Source organism: Mauremys reevesii, linkage group 21, assembly GCF_016161935.1.
Source record: "Mauremys reevesii isolate NIE-2019 linkage group 21, ASM1616193v1, whole genome shotgun sequence".
NCBI lineage: Eukaryota > Metazoa > Chordata > Testudines > Geoemydidae > Mauremys > Mauremys reevesii.
The window spans coordinates 8,946,190-8,969,402 of record NC_052643.1 but is presented as its reverse complement, the minus strand read 5'-3'; the positions used below and the strand labels follow the sequence as shown (position 1 = coordinate 8,969,402).

Below are 23,213 nucleotides of genomic sequence, written 5' to 3'. Positions count from 1 at the left end.
TGTGTGTCCTTGTCTCTGATTCTCCCCAGGGAATAGAAGAGCTCGGCTCCTTGTTTCAGACAATGACCTGAACACGGTTGCAAAGGCAGATGCTGCTCTACACGAGTGCTGGAGTCTTTAAAACCAAGACTCCAGTTGTAGGACTCAGCCTCAGCACAAAGAATAGGAAGCAAGTGAATAAATTAGTTATGGATTTCAGTGAGCCAGGCAGGCAGGCAGGGAGCTTGAATTCACTGATTAACAAAGAGTTACGTATCCCCGGGGAAAGATCCTTTCACAGGAACGTCCACATCTCAAATTGAAATGATTGTTTGGCTGGCTGGGAGCAGTACACTTGACAAGTTTAGTAATTTGAATCTCTCAACAGCTGAATCAAGCTCATACACAAGCTAGGAAGGAAAAATAAGGAAGCAGCGGGACGTGCTACTAAGTTGTGACTCAAATCCTGGCCATTCTCTGGGAAGTAACTTATAGCAGCACACACGGCCAGGTGTACACAGCAGGTAGGGAGGCTGGAAGGCCCACTACTTCGCTATTGGGAACAGAAGGCTGGTGCAAATCATTTTGCATTATGCTTATTCTACTTTGCCTTCCATTTTGAGGCAAGGCACAAAACTCAGGTTGCAGCCAGAGCCCCGAGCGTTGCTGAATCACTCTGCCCACTCCAATCTGCCACAACAGCATTTTCCACCTAGAGGACAAGAGCCATGATGCTCACCCCAAAGCTGCACCTCCAAGCCTGGTCCAACTCTGGTTATTTCTTCACCAAAAGAGCCTTGACTCCTGAAATGTTCAGGAAGTCTTCATCCTCCCACTCCCAAAACAGCACTCAAGGCACTGGACAGACAGTTCAAATACAATGAACACCCGGAAGAGACATATTAGAAGGCCAAGCAAAGTCACATTAACCGCAAACAAGGAGGGGGTTGGAATGCAGGAGCAGACACCGATCACGCTAACATCTCTAAGAGTGGAGAGGGATAAACTGAGTGGACATGCAAGGGGAAGTCTTTGCTGCTTCAGGAACGGTTTTGAAAGGCAAAAAGAAGCTGGGGTTTTTGTGTGACCTCCTCTTGGAGGTGCCATGACCACCACCGCAGAGCAAGATGGCCACAACACCTGCAAAGCTGGTGCTGCAACGGCACTGACTAATTTGCATTTGAAAGAATTTGCACCAGCTTGCCACCTGCCCCTCTTTTCCCTTACAGCTCTATCAGAGACAACTCCATAGTATTCACCACTATAGTACAGCTATTTCTTCCCTACTCATCACAAAGGGCCTGCCATTGGCACCTCACTACATCTTGCTCCAGAGCCATAAATCCCTAGGTGTTTTATAACCACCTACAGTTATAGTGCCTTCGAGCCTGAATGCTCCCAAAGTATTTCACAAGCTATATTCAAACAGCCCTGCAGAAACACAGCCATCTGTGGAAGGTGGCACCAACCAGTGGACAGCACACGGCACAGCAATTTTCTGGGAGGTGAGAACAGATTTTGGCCTCCAAATTATACCACTTACAAATAGTGCCATGGGACTTTTAATATTCCTGCAGTGCAGACAAGAGGTCTGTTTGCAAGATCTTGTCTAAGAGACTCTCCATCTGCCCTACCCAATTAACTTATCCCCCTCATAAGGTAGATGGACCAAGTTAACCCATCTAGGATCTGAAGCTGTGATTTCAGGGAATTTGTTTCAAGCAAGATGTGTCGATCTTTGGTTACAGAGCCAGGACACATGCTACAGCAGGCTTGGTGGTACACAGGGGGGAGAAGTGGTGCTCATTTGGGGAATTCCACACATCTCCCCTCTGTATTTAGCTAGGGCCCTGAAACTTCGGTTTCAATCTTTAAAAAAAAAAAAAAAGAAGCCATGTTTAACCATGTCAGGAATTTCAGACAGCTCTGGAGAGAGCGACCTGAGAGTGCACAACACTTCATCCGGCCTCTCTCTGTACCCAGTCCTCCGGAGTCAGCCTTTAGAGTCCTAATGGAGAAAGACGTGTCCGTGCTCTGAGAATAGAAATCACAGACAGTCAGGGCTGCACACTGCCCTGCCCAGCCTTCCTGCTACAGCAATAAAAGCTGCAGCCTCTCTGGTTTTGTCACTAGCATTTTAGATGTGTCATTTCTGACAGTTTTCAAGCTGACAATTTGTCGCCAGCTGGCAACAACTGAACTGCAGCCAGTACAAAACTGGACCCAGAATGGAGAGGGCCAAAAGGCTGCCCCCCACCCCAATTCCAGCACATAAAGCAAGCCAGGTAGTTATAAATTAGACAACTGATCCTAGGCATAACGGCAAAATCTACTGAAAAATACATCAATCATGAGACACTAGGACCTTGGGGAACAAAAGCATTTGACAATATTACCTAGAAGTTATTGCTGTCTGGGCTGATATGAAATGAGAAAAAATCAGGGAGGTGCTTTCTAGAGCTGTGCATTCTCAAGACACTTCAAAGGTAGCCTGGCCCTGCCAAGCTAACATACTTTAGCCAGAGCTCTCATGAAATTTTACTAGCCTAGACACAAAATCTTTTCTGCCACCCTTGTGAGGTGATATTTTATTTGCCCATCCAAAAAAACAGACATTATTTGTGCTGAACAAGCAGAATTTTGAAAAGCTGAGCCAACTCCAGTGAATAGAAATGCAGCCCTCCACAGCTGAGCACACCCTGGGGCTGCAGCCTGAAACTGCCCTTTGCAGCCAAAGAGTCAAAAGCCTCTAATATTTTTGCTCAAATATAAATATAATCTAATTCACCAGTTCAAATCCAGCCCAAATCAGCTATAAACAAAAGCTCCCGGTTCCCAGTCCTCTGCTCATCATGAGCATATGCATCTCTTTAATAGGCCATCTGCGTTGGCCTAGCATTCAGTTAGCTTTACCGCAGCATTTTCTAAATGTAGGATACAAAATACCACAGGAAGGTCAAGTCATACAGCAAAGCACAGGTGACTGCTAAATGCTCTTTTCATTGGCTGCCTCTAGAACAGCAGAACAAATGTCATAAACAATGGCTTTTTAAAGTAATGCAGCAGCGGCAGATTTTTTTCCCCCCTCACTAACGAACACGTGCTCTGGAAAATTCCTCACCAACCAACAGTTTAAACAGTATCTCTAATTATTCAAGCTTAAGAGTGCAGAAGAAAAATTCACTAGGGTATGTTCTGTTACAGCAGCAGCTTTGGATGAGATATGAGCAAAACCAGAAAGTCTGTAGAGAACTTTGGCAAGATCTGTGGAATTTACATTGTACTTGAGCTCAGGCATTTCAACAGCAGATGATATTTTAAGATGCAAGGAGGGTCAATTACAAAGATATTTATTAGCTTGTTATACTGAAATGTCTTTTGCTGCTACAACCAGGCCAAGTTATACAGAAAATTTGCTAATCCCAAACACACTACAGGAGTCCATGCAGTTCATAAATTGCCATTTACTTTCCTCCTAATCAGTCTTTTCAAAAACATGCACTAAGGTATCATGTCCCAGTATAAAGAATATTCTATTAACTGTTTGCAAATATAGCTACATTATTTAGGCGGAGCCTTTCGTTCAAGTAAATGGGAGGTTTGGGTGAAGCAGGTGCATCTAGTCTAGAGAGAAACTTTTGCCTCATGGCATTTTGATGCTTCCACCGTGATGCTGCTGCCGTGGCATGTTCCCACAGCGTGGCCGTTGCATCATCACAAAACAACAGGATGTCACGCATGGACTCCACAAGCTAGGCTTGCAGGGCATGATCCTGGAAAACAGAAGGTGCAGCAACACTACCAGCCACGCTGCAAAATGCAGTGACTGGTTATTCCAGTAGGACAATCACAAATGAAATTGGGAATGTTGGCATTTAAGTAACAATATTAAGAGCACAAAAGGTACCATCCATTGTGATGGCTGGACAAACTGGTGGGAATTCAGACTTTTCTGTGGCATATTTCCCTTTGACTGGCTGCAGACTCGCCCAGCAGTGCTTGATTTCATGATCAAAACTCTTCAGAATCAGACGGGTTGAAAATCCCTTGTTGTGGGGGAGGTAGAGTGGAGGGACACACACCGTAATTCGTGGCTTTTCCTTAAACCCAGTAATTCCTGCCATCTCACTGATAAACACCAGCTTAGCCCAATTTGAAATACTCAGCTGCAACAATAGATACAAAAAAAGGCCAAGTTCATTTCCCAAAAGCTTTCTGCTCAGCTGCTGAGCTTCAGGCTCACAGACGGTATTTCCTAAACACCTTTCATTTACATTTCAGCCACTCCCTGGGGACTCACACCTAACCAGGGAACATCAGAGGACTCTGTCTGATCTGCTTCTGTAACTGTGACCTGCAAAACTTCAGCAGGTTACAGCTCATTGAGAGAGGGAAATAACCAACTCCCAGATGCTGGCTCACTCTACAATTTTTACTGCACAGAAAGAGAAATGAACTCGACAGGTGTGAATGTGCCCAGTGTGCAAGCTACAAATGCCCCCTTGAAAGCAAACAATCTGCTAATCTACACATTGGACCCCATGGCCGACACTCTAAATCACCAAAGGGCTCTTTTTGCTGCCTGAGAGTGGAGTGGGTCTACTGTAAATGACAACAGAGGGCAGGGGAAGTTTGGTGGAAATCAGGCACAACCAGAACTGATGAGAGTCACGCTACCTGATGAGCGACTCCAGAATAGCTGGGCTGGGGCCCTTCTGAAACTCCAGCTCTTTGTAGTGCAGGGCCTTCGCATAGGCACGGCATTTAGCAGCTCTTTCCCCCAACAAGACAATGCCATTATCATCTCTTAACGGCAACGGACCCTGGAGAGGAACAGGTCAGAATCAGAAATCGAGTGGGTGCACAGGAAGGGAGGACAGCATGTAAGGATAATCACCCCATCCCGCAACGAGGGGCTCTCTTTTACCTTGTCACTGTGCTCCATGAATTCTGCCAAGTTCAGCAGGGTCTGAGTCACCTCTGCAATGTCCTGAGAAGTGAGGGCCAACTCAATGCTTCGGATCAGCTCATCCTGTTGGTCTTCATTCAGCTCGGACCAACAGGAAACGAAGGCAGCATTGAAGAGATCTCTGAGGATGGAGGGAAAACAGGATTAGAGGAAGGGATTAACCATTCACTGTAAAACCAACTTCTGTTCTTCTGCTGTGGGCTGAGCAGCTACGTTCAGCTCAGGGCCACCGTTGAGTTATGCGGAAGCCAACATGACGACAAAACTGAGGTCGTGGCCACTTACGGTCACTGAAGATGTCCTGGCTTTTTTTTTAAATAAGATATTTTAACCTTCCCAAATTCCAAACACAGATAACTGCACTATGCCTCTTTCGATTCCCTTTGAAGTTTGGCAGATATGGAATTCTTCATTGCCTTTCCTAAGTCGTTGTGTAGTACTGCCATGCCCTAAACATCTACTCTGTTCCACCCCAGATGTAATGACATTCCAGTAGTACCCTCAGTGATTTCCGTACTGCACATAGGTTGAGTGATCTTTCTGTAATGCACTTTAAGAACCATCTGGGTGAGAGATACTGTACAAATATAAGGTCATTTGGCGACAGGATTTCAGTCTAACTAGTATTTAGAACACAGGACTAGGCTTCAGGAGCTCCTGAGTTCTAATCCCAGCTCTGACAGTTTCTCTCCATGGCCTTGACAAGTCACCTCTGCCTCAGTCTCCCTTCCCAAGAGGGAGGTAGGATGCTCATATGTGCTCTGGGGATATATTTGGAGACAATTATTATTATTAGTGGACCAGAATATTTTAAGTAATTTTACTTTTGTCTTTAGATGGGGAGTGAAAGTGAGGGTGGAGTCCTTTCTAGTCCAGTGGATTGACCGTCAGGCCGTGGCCCAACAAGAGGTTTTACAAACCCTTTGCACCATCCTCGGATAGAGTTCTACATAAAATTGGCGCTCCAATATGAGGCTTATCACTTGCTGCCTCAGCATTCTGCCTGCTGCTGAAACTATTTAAGGGATTCTGTAGAGAATCAAAGTATTTCTTGGATCATTATGAAGCTTAACAGCTAGAAGAATCTTGCTGAGGTACTAGAAATCAGAATCCAGACTCACAAGAGAGCAGATGATTAAAGCCCTGACAAATGCAACCTCAGCCTTCTCTTCTGTAGTTGATTTTAAGTGCGAGGTTATGTGGGGACACACTACAAGAACATATTAAACCTCAACTAAAAGCCTAAAATGCATCACTGGGGAGGCTCTTGCTTTCACTGTCTTAGTACCCTTCTCTCAATTAGCTGCTTTATTCATTTTTAATGCAGAGAAAATAGGATATGAAATGAATATAAATAAGGTTCTCTTGAAATTCCTGGTATTGTCTATATTAAATATTACCTTACATTTACACAGTGCCTTTCAGCACAAAGGTTTTCGACCTGCTTTACGAACCACATGTAGAAAAGTCACTGCAGTCATCGCTGGGGGTGGAGGACAGTAGCCGGCAGCCAGCTCCTACGCAGCCTGCTGCACAACAGTGCGGGGGAGGGAGTTTTTTGGCCAAGGGGATGGATTCCTGATCTTTGAAAAAGCACGACAGGATGTTTGATACACAGAATCTCTGCTTTGAAGATCTAGCTCAAGAGGCTCACACACAAGTTGCAGAGAACTTAGTTTACGTACCTGAGTAGGACAAAGGACTGAACGAATGCAGCCAGGATTAAAACATGTGGTTGCAAGGAGTCTTGTTATTCCAAACACTATGCTTAGACCACAGGACCACAAGAGATCTTAGTGGCTTAAGCACTGGTTTTGAAACACTATGTTCCTTCTGTGCAGAGCCCTGCAATTCATTCTGGTATGCACAGGAATGAGAAATTCCTGTGTTTATTTCTTCAGCACAAAATGCCCAACAAGATTAAATTTTAAAAATAAAATATTTTAAAGCAGTATGATGGTGGTGGACTGGAACAGCAGGGAGCATGTCTATCCTTTCCGCTCTGAATACTGTATCTGGGTTCCAGCCTGAACTAGTGGGGCAGGGAGAATGTCACTTAGTATTTTTACTGGACATGTGTTGACCTCACAAAGTTATCACATAGTCTGTGCTCACTACAGAGCAGAACTGGGGTTTAGCAGGGGTTGCTGCAGAGAGGATTAAGTGCATGGGCAGAGCTCTGTGTGCACATGCGGTGGAGGGGAGATGGGGGCACTCTGGGAGTGGGGCTAGAATAGCAGGGAAATACTAAAGGACAGAACTGAGATGCATTTGCAGAGCTGTGAAGGACACTTGCACAACATCTGCCCACACAGCAAGCCCCAAACTTTTGCCAATCTATCAGCCTTTCCATTGTATGCGTGCTACAATTCACTTCTATCAAAAAAGCAAAACTAGAAACGAGTGGCTCTCTTGAGACAACAGTAAAGTCAGGTTCCCGCCCACTGAAGTGACAATTATGTGCCACAGGGAAGAGATGAACAAGCGGCTGCTCATGAAAACCAAGTCGCCCTAGACCTACTGGTTACAATGATATTAAATCAGAGCAGTTTATTCCACCCAGAGGAATCTTATCTGAGATGCAGGGCTCTACAAACAATTTTTTACTTTCCTGTTTTTTCAGCTTCACTTTTATTTGCCTTCTATTATTCTGGAAAGAGCAGTAGACAGAAGTATCTTGAAAATTCTCCCACTCAACACTGCACCTCGAGGAGCTGCCAATCAGGAATGCCAACCGTTTTATTCCCTGCCCAAGCAATAGGTAACTTTACATAAAATTCCACAGCTTTTATGTGAGTTTCCATTCCCTTACCATTTTTTTTTTTGGGCGTGTGCCTGCTGCTGCAAGCACATTAAGGAGCGGCAGGAAATACAGAATGACCGTACCTGGCCATAGGGTTATAGGCCTGAGCCAAGGCCCAGCAAGAGCGCAGGGATGGCGATGAGGAATCTTTCAGTAGCTCCAAGCTCAATCGCCGCAGCCATTCCAACCAGTCATCTTTGGAGACTCTTCTTGCTGCTCCCCAGGCCTGAAGCAGAAAGCAAGACAGCTCAGCTGCTGAGTGCAGTGCCAATACGTGAGCCCAGAGCAGAGGATAAGAGGCTTCAGCAAGAGAGGTTTCGACTTCATAGCTCTACATCTCATCTGGTACGATCTGTTCTTCTATTCCCTGCCGGGGTTCTCCTTCCACAGGGCCATTTGCAACAATCCAGCCTCATTTCTAAGCAACCCACCCAAAGCATGTTCCCATCATGCACGACAAATGTTTAACAAGCAAGACCTGCAGCCCTTCTCTCTCCTTTGCAAAACACACCCGATGTCACATGTCAATGTTAAGCACCAGCTTTGAAATACCTAATAGGTGCGTCTAGAATTAGAACTGCAGGGTCAACTCAGCTCCCCATCCTGCTGAGGAGAGGGAGTGCCACACACACCCCCCCTTTGAATCTAGCCTATGGTCAAACCGTGCTCACATGACCAATCAGAACTGTGCTATTGCCCTCCTAAGAGCAGATGGAGAACATCCAGAGGCCAGCCAAAGTGCTCCAATGCCTCCTGTTGGGAAGAGGGGCCGAGGATAAGCACTGCAGTTAGTGGAACGGTAGCCAGGAACTTGTCTTAAGTAGAACGCAGTTCCTTCATTGCACTTACCACTTAAAGCAAAGGGCTACATATCAAAGTCATTATTGTCATTCTGGTCAATACTTTCCTGCCATTTCCCTCTGAGCCAAGTCACTCTTTGTCTGTGGTCTAAATAGTCTCACACGTACCAATACCTAGAGATGCATCCACGCACAGAACTGTAAAGCACCACAGGGAGTTCATCTGAACATTAACTCTCTAACATGGAACAGAGGGCACTTTACACAGCTGCCTTTAACAATGGACTATTCTTGGGGACAGTGAGGGTAGAAAAAAACATTCCAATGGAGCTGAAGTCGTTAAATCCAGAAGTAAGTGATAGACCATTCCAAGGCTCATTCCTCAGAATCAAGGAGTCTTGCGAACACGTCAGACATGGGGAAAGAGACCTTCAGTGTTACTACAAGGCCCCTTTTAATCCAGCATCTGAACTGCTCACAAGACATCCTCTAAAACCAAGAGAGAACCTCAAAGTTGCTTAGAATTCTAAAGGAAGCCCCCTGACACTAGACAAGTCTACTCTTGGGGCTGACAGCTGGTAGAGCCCTGAAATGTTCAGATGCTCCAGACATAACTCTTTGATCAAGGCACCAATAGCCCCCCACCTTCTGCAGCAAGCTACTGCGGGAAATCCGTAACTCACCTTCTGCAGGTTGATGGTGCTGACATGTAATTTCTTCATAGGTCCTGTTTCCACAGGGCCACTGGTCAGCGTCTCTCCCTGGCTGCTTCTCAGCATTCGGTGCTGATAAATCAGGGGATCCTCCTCTTCATCAGCAAGGGTGTAGCCCTGCAATCAATGGCTCAGAGTGAAGGCCAGGTGTGCCACTATTAAGACTTCCTTTAATGTGCACAGCCCTTCCCTCCCTACCTCTCCCCTCCCACTTTCTGCTCAAGGCTATCTGTCTGGGTGAAAGGAAAACTCAAGAAGTTCTCAACTGTTAAGCTCAATTTGGGGTAGGGGGATGATCTTTCACAACAACATATTACATCTTTGGCATCTGTGAGCTCAGGTCATCCCATTCCCATCAGCACTAGCTGCCAAGAAATCTTGGCTCCCAACATTGGAGGACGGAGAAGCTAAACTCAGTCACACCACTGTGGAATAATACGCCACAAATCAGTGTCCAGTTGTCTCGGTGAGAGCTGCAGAAAGACATTGTGCTAGTGACCAGGAGAGGACATAATAATGGAATTATGTTGGGAAATACGGAGCAGTTCCTGACTTATGAACTATGGGACCTACTGTAGTACATTGGGCTTGAGCAGGGGAATCCTTCCTTGGTCCTAGGGTGGAAATGGTGAAGAAGATACATGAGAGAGAAGGAAAGACACAAACTACTATTATAGATTCCTCCTAGACAGTTCAGAGACTTTTCTATGGGGAGCCCAAGTTTTACAAGGCAAATACGTTTTCCAGTTTCAGTCCCAAAATACCCAACTACTACTCAGAACATGGAAACAGTTACTCTGCATGCAACAGCGAGAAGCCTACACGAGTCTTCTGCTGCAGTAGCTTCAGTACTGAACCTACCTGAATCCGATTCTACACACCTGGCTGCATTCATACAAGCCAACTAACCTTCACAATCCTGCAGATGAGAACATCATACCGCTGGTGGTTTATTCGATGACGCATCAGGACCTTGTTCACCATTGGGATAAAAATCTGATACTGTATGGGAGAAGGAGTCAAAAGCCAGTTAGTCAGTTTCACCAAGACTAAAATATACCCACGATTCCATCTTCAATTCACTGACCAGCTAGAAGCAGAATCTGAAAGAGCTTGATTTGAAAAACACATGCTACCAAAAGCCATTGGGGGGAGGGCAGGGGAGACACTGTAAGGGCAAACCCACTGCAATACACAATTGTAGACTGGAAAGACTGCAAAACTGGGCATTGTCTCTCTAAAATCCAGGCTGACTACATGTTAAATACTCCCATTTTAACGCCGTGAAGGAAATTCCCTCCTCTCTGGGGGCTGTCGCACTTAAGAAGGAAATTACCTTCTTCCCTAGCTGGAAGACCAGAGAGGACAATGTATCCATGGCAGTTGGCCGTAGCTCAGGGCTTTGATCTAGTGTCCGCACGATGGGGTGAATAATCCGTGAAGCATAATCAGTGAAATCCAGCGATTCTGTCAGGCGGTCCACAGTCTCCAGGGCAGCTCTGAAACCAGAGCAGAAAGAGGGGAGGACTCTCACCGATGGGACGGAACAGGAGGAGAAGGCCGATTATAAAGATACAAGCGATTTAGGCACATATGTCTCAGCCATTAGCAATAACAGAAATAGACATGGCAGTTTAGTGGGCTTTTGGTGACAACGACACTTGCACGACTGCTTGAATATGGCCGTGACTAAGACAATGGCAGGTGAAAGCTAGGATTTATTAGTGCAGCTGAGAAACACAGAGCACTAGGGCTGAGGCATTCAAGTAAATAAAGTAACAAGTACTACATGCATCTGATTATCGAAAACCTAGAGGGACTAACAAGCAATCTATGCCATGTAGGACCACAGCAGCCACTGAGGAACACAGATGAATGGAGGCAGAGTGGAGAAAAGAGTACAGAGTTGGCAGATACTTACTTGCGAGCCACCAGGGGGACGTCTGGGGCATCAAACAGCTTTACAATGGGAGGTAGTAACAAATGCAGGTAGTCATCCAAGTTAGCTCCAAACAGCTGGATCGCATTCAACAGCTGGAGGGAAAGATGATCCAATGAAACAGCAATGTTTTAAAGTAACCCTCTCTCCATTTGGAAGCTGCTCTGGCACAGTGCATTCACCTGAGCACTGACTGAACCACTGGATCCCGTGCTATTATGGCAGTAGGGCTATTCCACCCCTCTTGCTTCAGTGTAGCCAGACGTGGGCCCATGAGACTAGGCTCCTGGACAGGCAGTACCCAACATGTCACCTCATAGGCTGAATCACTCACCTTGACAGAGACGTTGCGTCCTGGGCTACTGTCGTGCATGAAGACCCGTAACATGTGAGGAATAAGCTGAGGCAGATAGAGCTTGAACTCGCCCCCAAGAGCCACCACAATTTGCTCAATAAGTAGGATAATTGTGCTCTGTATAGAATTGTTCATGACCCAGAAGTCCTGGAGGAGAAAGATAAAAAAGGTTCTCTATAGCTGAGCTGCATGCAGTATGGGACCAGGAGACAGCATAAGGCTAACACTAGGGAGAACCTTCTCCTCCATTAGGCAATCCCCTGATTTAAGCAACTTAAGAAAAAACAAAACACCCAAGCCACCTATTTAACACTGCATATTACACCAGCTTTAGGGCAACAGACGAATCATTGGTTACAATCACAATGCTCCAGGCTTCCATCTGACGCTGTTCAGCAGTAGTTAGCAAAGCCCAGGTTCAATCCTAAGAAAGAGAGAATGACCCGTACCCTCAGCTGGAGTAACAGCTCTGAGACTGGATTAGAAGAAGAAACTATTATTGTAATATTAAGTGATATTTTATTAATCAATATTTTTCTCCCATTATTAATAATTTCCCTGCCTTCCGCAGCTGCAGAGGTTTGTTAATCTCTCCGGATCTCTCTTTCTGGATGGGCAGGTATTGTGACTGTGATATTCCCTCAAGAATGACCCCACCTGCTCAATAAAGGAAAGCGTAATTAACCACCTTCCACTATTTCCAGGATACTGGGGTTCAGACTAAGGGTTGTACTCACTCTCATAAGGGTGACAATTTCATCCATATAGGGTCGAATATGGCTCCTCACAAAAGACACCAACATTCCTAGCTGCTGGAACAGGAACTGAAAGGAAGAGACAGGTAAGTGCTCGATGCTGCTATCCAAATGCCTGCGCAATTCAGGGCAAATCTGATTTCAAAAGGCTAATTGCAAGCGTCTTTAAAAACTAAAAAACATGCACAGCTATAAATGCTGGAAGTCTGGGGCCAAATTCTCTCTCAGCCTCAACCCAAAGTTGGTATTTTTATCCACTGCTATATTTAAAACTTTGGATATGCATGCATCAAAGGGATTCTACGCATGCAAATTATCAGGTGTTTAAACAACGGACTCGCAAGCCTGAACCCAGAGTTTGAAATACCACATCGCTTTATAAATTCAGACCTGGAGGCTGCTTCTGAAAATGTAGCCCCGATCTCTTGCTGCTGGCCAAACTCACCCAGATTTTAAGATACTTTGTTCTATATTCTCTCCCTCTCCCCACCAAGGCATATTGGTGGAATATTACAGGGACAGATTGCAGTACTTGCCAGGTTAACGGTTCATTAGAAAGATGGCTAATTGTACCCTGGGAGTATCGTGACCTAGACCATTCTACTGTACATTTGCTGTGTTGGGTTCATGATTCACTTTGATCAAGCAAAACAAAATCATGTGCAACCATCCACTGTAGTGATTTTACTTTTGAGTTTGGTGTGAAATAATATAACAATTTGGGTGAGCACCCCTGGTCCACAAATGCTTATTGAAAACCAGAACAAATAAACAAAAAAAACCCAAGAACATTTGTATCATTTTCTATTAAATTTCACAGTTTTCATGCAAAACTTGTGGTGTAGATTGTAATTGGTGTTCATAGCAAATACAGGCCAATGTGTTCCAATTCACAAGTGGAGCTCAGAAGAATCGATTATGGGGTTTCATGAAAATCAGGTAAGTGGACAAGGGATAAAAAGCAGCCTCTGTGGCTAGAGCAACATATACATGTTTACTGAAAAATAACTCAGTTCTTGTGGAGTTGCAAGAGGAGGTTTACATACAGTGCAGGGAACTGCCTGGTTTGCGCTTTGTACCCACCTCAGCTCTTCTCCCCAGTACACTTTCACCATCTTCTTTTACCTGAAAATTTTTAAAGAGAGTGTGCAAAACTGCAGAGCTTTCAAGCAAGTTAGGTCAGTCATGTCTAGGCGCTCAGCAAACCCCGAGCGCCAGGGGTTTTCGTTCCAACCTGAGTAGTAATTCAGTCTGGTAGAGGATTGCCAGCGGTGACTGTGGTTCTATAGCAGGAATGGGGGTAATTCTGTTGCTCCCATCCCACATGTAAAACACAATTCTAGTAACTCATGTGAATTCCCCATTACATACACTCTTGAGAAAGAGGTTCTGCTACAACCAGCCATCTTAGGCCAGATGCAGCTGAGGCCCATTCTTCTGATGCAATTTTACATTTAAGTGAAAACTGCTAGTTAAATGAGAAAGAAGTGAGGTGCTGTGGAATCATTGTCCACTCAGCTGTGAATGCCAGCTGACTGCAGCAAGTCAAATTCCCTGCACAGGAGGATGAAAGCAGACCGCTTTGCTAGACGTTTAAGATTCTACATGTAAAGACACACGGTGCAACAGGGCATAAACTGCAGAGGCCACTGAAAGCTGTGGGACCTGCACAGGATGGCTTAAGGAGGAAGCAGAACTGAGAACTGGCCATTTAGGGGGGATGCTTGGTAGCAGCTGTTTCAGTGGAGAAGCAGAAAAATTGGCACCACTTGATGTTCTGATCAATAACAAGAGGAGAGAGAAAGCAAAGCTGGTACCTCACTTTCGCAGCATGCTTGGCAGCAGCACTCGGTGCAGGAGCACCCAAAGATAATTGCATTCGCTTTACAATGGATTCTTGTTTTGGGGAGGGGGAGCAAATTCCTAGCACACTCACCTCTCGGATGGCACCATCGCAAACCCGAATTACATTGAGAAACGTTGGCATGACCTGGGGCAGGAACTGCACACACTTCAGCCCGAGAGATTTGAAAATAAAGGTGATGGCTTGGACTACCATAGTGTGATGGTGGGACAAGGATTGGTCTCGGAAGATTCTCATCAGCGCTACCATGGAGACAGCAGGGTAGAACTCATCCAGAGGGAGGTTTCCCATGTTCACTAACATCTCACTGGTACTGTAATCAGCTGGGAAAAGGGAAGGAAGTGTCACTTACATGTGTACACACAATGCACACCAACATTGCACTTCAGACACAGCTGGCTAATGGGGGGGGGGGGGGGGGAAGAGAAAAGAGGAATTTACATTAACAACATGCTCAGAGGAGATGACCAGTCCATGGGAACTTAAACCAAAGCCCTGAGACCCTGAAAGTTGTATTCCTAAATACAAGAAAAGAACGTGGCTGCACGGATCTCTCAATTTTTGCACAAAAAAACACAAATAGGGGAGTGGCATCTATAAAGCACTGTGCCCCAACCTGCCCACTGCACGTGCTTCTTTGCTGAGACTCTGTTTACAGGAGTTCAGAAGCTTTCAGGGTAGGAATGGGTGGAAAAGGGGAGGTCTGATCTCCAGAGTATTGGCCCCTACAGAGCCCGGACACTTCCATAAGAAAATCCGTGCACAGGGTAATGTTGCTAAACAGTCATAGGGGGACCCAGGCAATGGTACTGCAGCAGTCTTGGCTACTGAGGAAGACAGACCAGCGTAGCAGCAGAGTCTTGGCTCACTGCAGAAGAGATCCCCAGGATTCTCCCATGTCGCTAGGATTTATGGGGTTGGGTGGAGGCACAGCTTCAAGATTAACAGACCCCACTCAGCAAAATGTCTTCTGTCACAAGAGGTTGGGGGAAACAGGTGAAATGTGCAGGGTTTTCTTGCTCCCCCCTCCCATGTTCTTTGTGCAGGAGAGGGGAGTCTGCCCGCAGAAAACTAAAAGCTGTCACTAACAGGACAGCTTTAACTCTAGCTACTGGTCATCTTTCTCAGCTGCAGTTCTTCAACACAACAGCAAGAGCTAAGACGAGAGTGTCTCAACAATAACACAATCTGCCCTTTGATTGCACATGACACCTGCTGCTCATCCCTGGTAGCCATCTGGGAGGAAAATTCATAATCTCACTCTGCTTTTGTAAAAAAAATAAAAATAAAAATAAAAAATGAGGGGATAAACCCTGCCATTCTGGCCAACGTTCCTCTCCTAGGGACACACCTACTCATGTCCAAAAGTGTGAGAGTGCCAGAGCCTAGCACATCACCTGAGACGTTTGCCTCCATGGCTGGATGCACTGCAGTGACCGACTGACTTTGTAAAGCACTTTTAGATAGTTGGAGCATGACAGACAGTTTCTCACATCCCATTTATAAAATATTCTGCAATACAAACCTCTCCTGGAAATAAGCTACATCTGATTGATTGCCTCTTCCTCTCTCTTTTTAAAGATGAAATATCCCCTTCCTTCTTTTCCCATCTAATCAGATATTTTAAATGGGGGTAACCAGTAGGCTAATTTGTAGCTATCGGGTAACATTTTCTCAAGTGCCTCAGTCCCGTTTTCAAATGTGGCATTGACATTCAGAGGGATCTAGGCTCCTAAGTCATTTGGGACTTGTCTACACTTGGAAATTTACCAAGATAACTATTCCAGAACATGAGTGTATCCACAAAGAGTTACTTTGGAATAAGTACTCTGGTAAATTTCCAAGTGTAGACAAACCCTAAGGGCTTTTTGAAAATTTCCTCAAACTTCTGTATCACCAGACATTGCTCTACTACTCCGAGACCACATTCCTTTTGCACTCTCATCCCTGTCTGTTTGTATTAGTGTTTGGAAACCAATTGAAATGGTATTTTTTATTCCATATCTAGACTTCATTTACACTGATGGAAATCCAGCGGAGCTCCACGGAATTCTTTGGATTTCACAGAAGAAATCCTTGCCAGTGGCTGAGTGGACACGTCAGTATAACTATTTCCATTGTAGGTGTTTACAGTAAGTTACAATTAAACAATAAAGTCACTTATAGTGAATTTCACATCTGGAGATGCCCATAATCTGGCTACTTATTTTTGTTCTGTTCTCTTATTTTGTATACAGTGAAATTCATGCACACATACACAATCGGTTTCACAGCTGAACTCAGGGGGCTTTTTACTGCCTTACAGTAATGCTATCTTGAAAGCGCTTAGAAATCTATTTGAATTTAGGGACAGTTTATCACGGTCCATCTGGTATTATATTTTTTTATTGTAACAGTTGAAAGTGCTAATAAAAATTCCTGACAAAACCAAAGTCCTGTGACGCCAGTTTGATGGTTTTATTTAAGCAAACACCTGGCAAACAGCTGCCTGTCTACGTCCTGACACCATCGCCAGGCAATTCAGCATTATTGCTCTCTGGTCAGGAAATGGGTATACAACATGGGTACCTGCAGACAGGGAGTGAGGGAGGTGGGCAGAACTTTGTACTGAAGCAACCACATGAACTTCTATTTACATTAGCACCAAAATTCAATGATAAAAGTAAGGGGGCAAAACTATTGATACCCTCAGTTGTATGAGTTTGACATACTCCATGGACGCCTACTTGGGAAGTGTTTTTGTTAGATGGTTTCAGCATTTTACTCTGATTGCACGCTCCGCAGGGCAGAGGCCTGTGTAATTTGTCTGTCGGACACCACACATCCCTAGGACGCTACAGAAATAATGGCCTAAAGCATTGAACTGTGCAATGGACAGTAAAGCCTATGCTCCTGAAACATAGCTCATTCTAGTGCAAGAACATGTAATGGAACAGGCTAGAAGGCACTTTGAGAGAGAAAAACTGGGTTTAAGTTGGTAATTGTTTAAAACGTCTTTCTGCTTGATATTCATTCTCAGAATAAAACCACCATATTCTGCATTCCCATGAAAGCGGGAGACGGGGCTAGGGCAGGGAAAACTTTCAAAGGAGTCAAACAGTTCTCTGGGAGTGGTGCTGTGACCTTGTAGACAAGCAGTCCTAAGTAAACCCTGTCAACTAACTGGAACATTTTTAAGCGGACACCATCAGCTTAAACAATTCCCCGCACATTTGCCTGCAATTTATGGACTATTGCTGTAAGTAGCACCCAAGATCATTACAGATAAAAAAATTAGAGGAGATATTTCTCTACTGGTCATTTTACTGTACATTTGACCACATCATGTGTATTCAGATTTCCCCTATATAGGTAGTCTCCCATTTCCATTAGCCTTTCAAGCAGCAACAGGGAAGAGAAAGACATTTTATAAAACAGGAAGGTGCAATTGTAAAACCTCAAAATTTGGCAGGGAGATCTGAGAGAGGTGGAGAACATGAAATGACTTTCACCTCTAGTTCTGAGAAGTCTCAGAGGCAGAGCTGGGGAAAAAAACTCAGGTCTCCTGACACCCTGTCCTATGCCCTAGCTACAGATAATGCTGCCTTTCCGTAGCTTAAGTCATTTCACTTCTGAGGGAAAATCCTGGTTGTGTGTAAAGCCCATGGAGTTTTTGGGAAACACTCTTGGTTAGGATCCATCTAGCCCACCTCTCAGGACTGACTGAGGAAACAACCCAGATGCTGCATTACATCATTTTCATCTTTAGTTCCTGTGCTGGAATGTAAAGACCAAGGCCCCTTTAAAACTAAACAGTGCAGGGTGCACATTCTTTCCCCAGTCTCCCTCTGCTTACAAGAATCCTGGCTGGATTTAGACTCCGACAGGCTGACAGCTGAAGCGTCTCGCGACTGGTCAATCATGCCAATATTCACTTTGTGCTTGTAAGGGTCCAAAGCCCCCAGCAGTCCCAGCACACGGATAGCCTAGCAAGGGGGGAAAAAAAAATCAAAACAAAGAAGGCATGTCAAGGCGTATCACCCAGGCTAAGGCCAACACATTAAATGAAGCCTGAACTCAGGGCTCTGGGTAGCTGGTGGAGGGAAGGGGAAGATGATCGGGTGGTGGGGGAGACAGTCCCATCGTATTCCAAATAGAGTGTATTGATTCTCCCCATCCACTGAAGTGAGCAACTTCATTAGTTTCCATTCACAGCCCCTTTAGAGTCCTACCCATTATGCCAAACTATCCCTCAAGCAACCCCAATGACAGATCAGTCGTTCGTTCAGAAGGTTAGCATCACTGACCTCGCCCTCTCATGCAAGTACGCAGAAGTTACTGCTGGGAAGTGAGCTTTGAGTCCCTACCTCTCTCCGAGTGCCCTGGTTCTGCTCGGTCTTCAAGAAGTTCAGCAGCACATCCAGCAAAGTTGGGTATTTCCTGTACGGCTCCACCACATAACCCGTGCTGGCCACCAGTTGTCCCAGTGTCCACAGAGCCACCTGGAATGAACATAGCCCCGAATGGTTAGTTATGATCAGGCCAAGCAGCAAGTTACTATTTGTCCTGTCCTACCAGAGCCATTTTTATTCTTTTAAAACATCTCAATGTCTGATTGCCTTCCATAGGCCATGACACTGGAAGCCTCCACAAACAGGGTCTCTTTGTTAAGGGAAGGTGAAAAGTCAATTAACACATGGCAACCTACAAACCTCAGGCTTATACAACACACACACCACACCACTCTGAGATATGACATTTTTCTCCATCTCCTTCAGTTGGTGTTGGAAACGTCTCTGCAGCACTGAGCCTGATCCCAGCATCTTCCACAAAAACTACTGACCTAAGCTGGGTTCTCTAGCCACGTGGCAGAACATCCTGATCACAAGACAGAGTGGCGCTACAATTTCCATCTTGGCAGACAAGAACGGACTCCACATTCCATGAGAGACTGACATTCTGAGCTAACGTTTTTTAGTAGCTTTCATAGCCTACAGTGACATTTTACTGTATGCTTCTGGTCACAGAGGACAGCATGGTTTAGGCAGGTGTCATATACGTACCTGTCTTTTCGCCAGCAAGGAGGAGTCCTGGAGCATGTCCATGATTATGATGAAGAGCTCGTCCACCCACTTCCTCATCTCCAGCCCACTGACCTGTAGACAGAGGAAGGAAGGGCTCTCATCTAGAACTGTTACAGACTTAGGCAGCAATGATAATGCCTCCACATGAAGCTGCAAGACGCTTACCTGTGCCAGCTCCCCTATGGTAGCCAAGACATTATTAATCACCCCTGGATTTGGATCTGGGTCAGGATCTTTCAGTTTCACAATCAATGCCTGTTTGATGACATAGGAAAAAGTTAGAATCCTCTGAGAAACTTCTCCCCTGACCCTGACTCCTGCACTGAGCAATCTCTTCCCCGATTCCTGCACTGGAAATGCCAGTAAGACAGAGCCCCTAACAGATGCTCATGGGTGCCAACGTATGTTTCAAAGATTTACAACATATTTCTATCATATCTTTAGGGTTTTTGCGCATCCAACGTCTATCCAGGTCAAGCAGTTGCACACACTCAGGGTTGTCGTAGGGACCACACTCCAGTCTGGTTATTATGCCATTACAGAGCAATGAAAATGGTGAAGCTCATGGTCACAGTTATTGTGTGATCCACCTGTGTGCCAGAAGATCTCCCCCACCAAAAGTCAGCAGGAATTCTAAGAAGGCCCTACCTTAAGGATGGGCTCCATGTATGGACGAATGAGTCGTGGGGCATTGGAAACCAAGTGACCCAACATCCTCGCGCTCTGCTCCTTTATTCTGCCAACACCACTGTGTTCCAGCTCTGTCAGGATCTGCGCAAAGGGCAAACCAGATGCATTAAAGCAGAGCGAAAGCTGGAGAGCCAGCGTTCTCCACGTAAGGCAGCAAACGATAGAAGAGAGCAAAATAGCGAGACTGATCCCATCCTCCTCCGCAACTCACAACTCAAGTGTCAAATGAGAAAGCAATCTCAGAAGCTGTATACGTGGTATCAGCCAAGGGTGCCCAAACGAGGCCATGGCTAATCTGTATAAAACGGAATGGAGTGCAACCAGATCCATCCCTAACGGGGAGGGAAACCCTATGGGATTATACTCCACCTCAGTCTGAACAGAAGGCCCCTCCACTCTAGGCAAAAAGCGTTGCACATGTTGGGACCTGAAGTTACTACTGTCCTCTCCACCCTACCATGGAAGTTGGTGACTGAAAACCTCATAGAATTCTGAGGGACGCTGGTGCAAATACATAAAATGAAACCATCAACACTCATTAGGAAAGCATTGTCTAAGACGTATCAAGCTGGGTTATAAACAGCCTTCCAGAAAGGGAGACCTACGTTGCACTGCAGCTATTCTAGCACAGTCTGACTTCCTTAATGCCACCATCCCCACCTCAGTCAGTAAAGAATCCATCCCCATCCTTAGCACCCTGTCTCTGTTACCTGTATTAACATCTTGCGCAGGAAAGGCATGACAAAGGCAGGGTTCATGCTGCTCAGCCGGCCCACGGTGCAGATAGCCAGCTCTCGGATTTCAAACACCTGATCGTTCAGGGCCACAAAGAGAGCCTGCAGATTTTCTGCCTGGGCAAGATGGGCATCAAACCTCTCGTCCAAGGAGGCCAACACACAGTAACGGATATCGGGGTCTGCAAGAGCATGGTCACTTGTCTTCGCTCATGTTCAACCGTTGTTCTTACACAATCTTGACAGACACACTAAATAACATACCACCTTCTTTCACCAGAGAGCTACTGTCAATGAACCACCCTGCCAAAACCTTGGAGCAAGCGGACGAGGACCCCAATGAGTGAGAGAGACCTGAAGAATCTACCCAATGGCGTCTCACTATAGCTCTGTGCTGCCAAACAAGACTCCTGGGGTTCACGTCCAGGACAGTTTGTTGCTCCTAAAGCTAGTGTGACTGGAAGCACCATAGAGAAAGGGCAAACCAGCCCCAGGTGACCGCTCAGCCCCAGGTGACCGCTCAGCCATTAACAGACTCCACCCAGCAAAAGGGGGAAAAGAGAGCAAGGTTCAACAAAAGGAGCCGGTCCCTCCTGAGTCGTAACAATTGAGACTGTGATGTGGGACAGGCTCATACAACAAGGCAAGAGGCGGGGAGTGAAATTCTGAGGCCTCCACCTAGAATAGAGAATTCCTGGGGTTACATCACTCTGCACTTGCTCTCTGCTAATACGCCCAAATCTGGGGATGGATTCAGAGGTGTGAAATCCATTTTATTTAGAAAGAGCGATTCCCTGGGTTATCAGAAAACAAGCCTGAACAGTACCACAACCCTTGGTCCAGGCACAGACAGCTGTATGGTGGCAAACCCAACACATTACCTGGGTCTGTTATCCCAACCACTAGCAGTTTGCTGAGAACGTCTGCCACCACCTGCACTGCGGTCTGGCTGACCACATGGGCATGACCGCTGATCAAGTGGATGGAGGGCGTGAGAAGGCGAGAGCAGGTGCGGGCCGCCTCCATCCGGATCTCCTTGTGCTCACTGTTCAGGAAGTGATCCGCACAGTGCCGGACAAACTGGGTCAGAGAATGGCCTGGATGGGAGTGGGGAAAAGAGAGATTGGTTATCACACAGGTTTACACCTCAGCGATAGAAGACTTTCCAGGGAGACAAACACAGAGCTGCAGACTGAATGTGAGGGACACCGTTACCGTTTGGTTTAAAGTCTCTCCTCCTGTAACAGGAGCAGCTGTGTAGATGGGGTCAGCCTGAGCATGAGCTATGTCAGCTCTTCTCTTCTGTGCCAGCCAGGGGAAAGGCAAGCCTTTCCTTAGATGCTTTTACACCGATTTCTGGATTGTAATTCTAATTACAGTATATACATATTTGTGTTACTGTGCACCCACAACGGGTGATGCTTTCCAGAAGGCTCCCAAAACTCTGCAGTGAATTCAGCCGTGGGAACACACACAGGCCATGGATATTGTTGTGCAACCTTAATGACAGCGTACGCAGCCTGCACCGACAATACTGACATGCACATCCACCCTGCTGCTGGCTCCACAGCTTACCTTCGAACTCGAAGCTGCCCAGTGTGCGCAGGGCGAGGGTGATGCTGCCCACATCGCTGGCCTCGGGGATGTTGGTGAGGCTGGGAGAGGCCAGCTGATGGGCCAGGCCCTTGGGCATGCCTGGGTGCCGGAGAGGTTTGTGCATTAGAACGAGAGAGAGCATTTTCAGCAGCCCGTCCTGGATGTCCTTCTTCAGCTGGGGGATCTGACGACTCAAGTCATAGAGCACAGCGGTCAGAGCGGGGCTGAGGGCAACAAGCAGGCAGACACTCAGTAGGACAGGAACAAGAACAGTTACATGTTTTGGCTTCTCATTCACGACTGTAACTTTGCCCATGGAAACGTTACCTGAGGTGTTTCTAATGTCACAGCAACACCTGCTATCACAGCACAGCTGCCTTCGTGCAAACTCCAGAGCGAACAAACAAACTGCTTGGATTCTAGCCCACACTGCTGTGTTAGGCGCTACCAGGAATTATCTGCATGGTGGGACTCTAGAGGAGAGTGGTGCAAGGCACTCTGCATCGGGCTACCTTTGAACACTGCTCTGATGTTTCACAGGGAGCAGAATGCAGCTGCAGGCTTATTTTAGTGGCACCTGCTGTGTTGGATGCCTCATTCCTATAATCTGTAGGCAAAGGCTACCAATACACGTCCAGGAGTATGAAGCGCTGTGCAACCTGGGAGCAAGCTGTTTGAACGACTGCCTTTATCCGTATCCGCCATCTTGGCAGAGGAGATCAGTTGGGACACGTGAGTTAGGAGTCCCCAGATATGAACTCTGAAGGTGGGGGAAGGCTAGACGTGGGACAGTCCGACCTCGAATTCACTTCCCCTGTTGGGCTGACCCAGATGGAGTGCACTGACCTTCAGGGTTTTCCTGTTTGCCCAAGTTTTTGCCTAAAAGGAGTGTCTGAGTGCTGGGAAGCAGGGGACTCTGCTCTCGACTTCACTGGGACTAGTTATTTTATAGA

At 46.1% G+C, this 23,213-nt stretch overlaps 1 protein-coding gene across 2 annotated transcripts in view; it reads right to left on the bottom strand.

The window, feature by feature from the left end:
- MTOR (mechanistic target of rapamycin kinase) overlaps positions 1-23,213 on the bottom strand; it is a 101,097-nt gene that overhangs the window by 67,957 nt on the left and 9,927 nt on the right. For both annotated transcript variants that reach the window (XM_039509591.1, XM_039509593.1), the window contains 19 exons: positions 22,240-22,484; positions 21,546-21,761; positions 20,641-20,846; positions 19,889-20,011; positions 19,406-19,495; positions 19,220-19,312; positions 18,524-18,658; positions 18,013-18,142; positions 14,250-14,500; positions 13,397-13,438; positions 12,296-12,382; positions 11,538-11,705; positions 11,186-11,298; positions 10,601-10,763; positions 10,174-10,266; positions 9,235-9,381; positions 7,835-7,977; positions 4,907-5,069; positions 4,657-4,802 (listed from right to left, as the gene is read on the bottom strand). In XM_039509591.1, the coding sequence (XP_039365525.1) occupies positions 4,657-4,802; positions 4,907-5,069; positions 7,835-7,977; positions 9,235-9,381; positions 10,174-10,266; positions 10,601-10,763; positions 11,186-11,298; positions 11,538-11,705; positions 12,296-12,382; positions 13,397-13,438; positions 14,250-14,500; positions 18,013-18,142; positions 18,524-18,658; positions 19,220-19,312; positions 19,406-19,495; positions 19,889-20,011; positions 20,641-20,846; positions 21,546-21,761; positions 22,240-22,484 (2,754 nt within the window). The remainder of the gene's footprint in view (positions 1-4,656; positions 4,803-4,906; positions 5,070-7,834; positions 7,978-9,234; positions 9,382-10,173; positions 10,267-10,600; positions 10,764-11,185; positions 11,299-11,537; positions 11,706-12,295; positions 12,383-13,396; positions 13,439-14,249; positions 14,501-18,012; positions 18,143-18,523; positions 18,659-19,219; positions 19,313-19,405; positions 19,496-19,888; positions 20,012-20,640; positions 20,847-21,545; positions 21,762-22,239; positions 22,485-23,213) is intronic.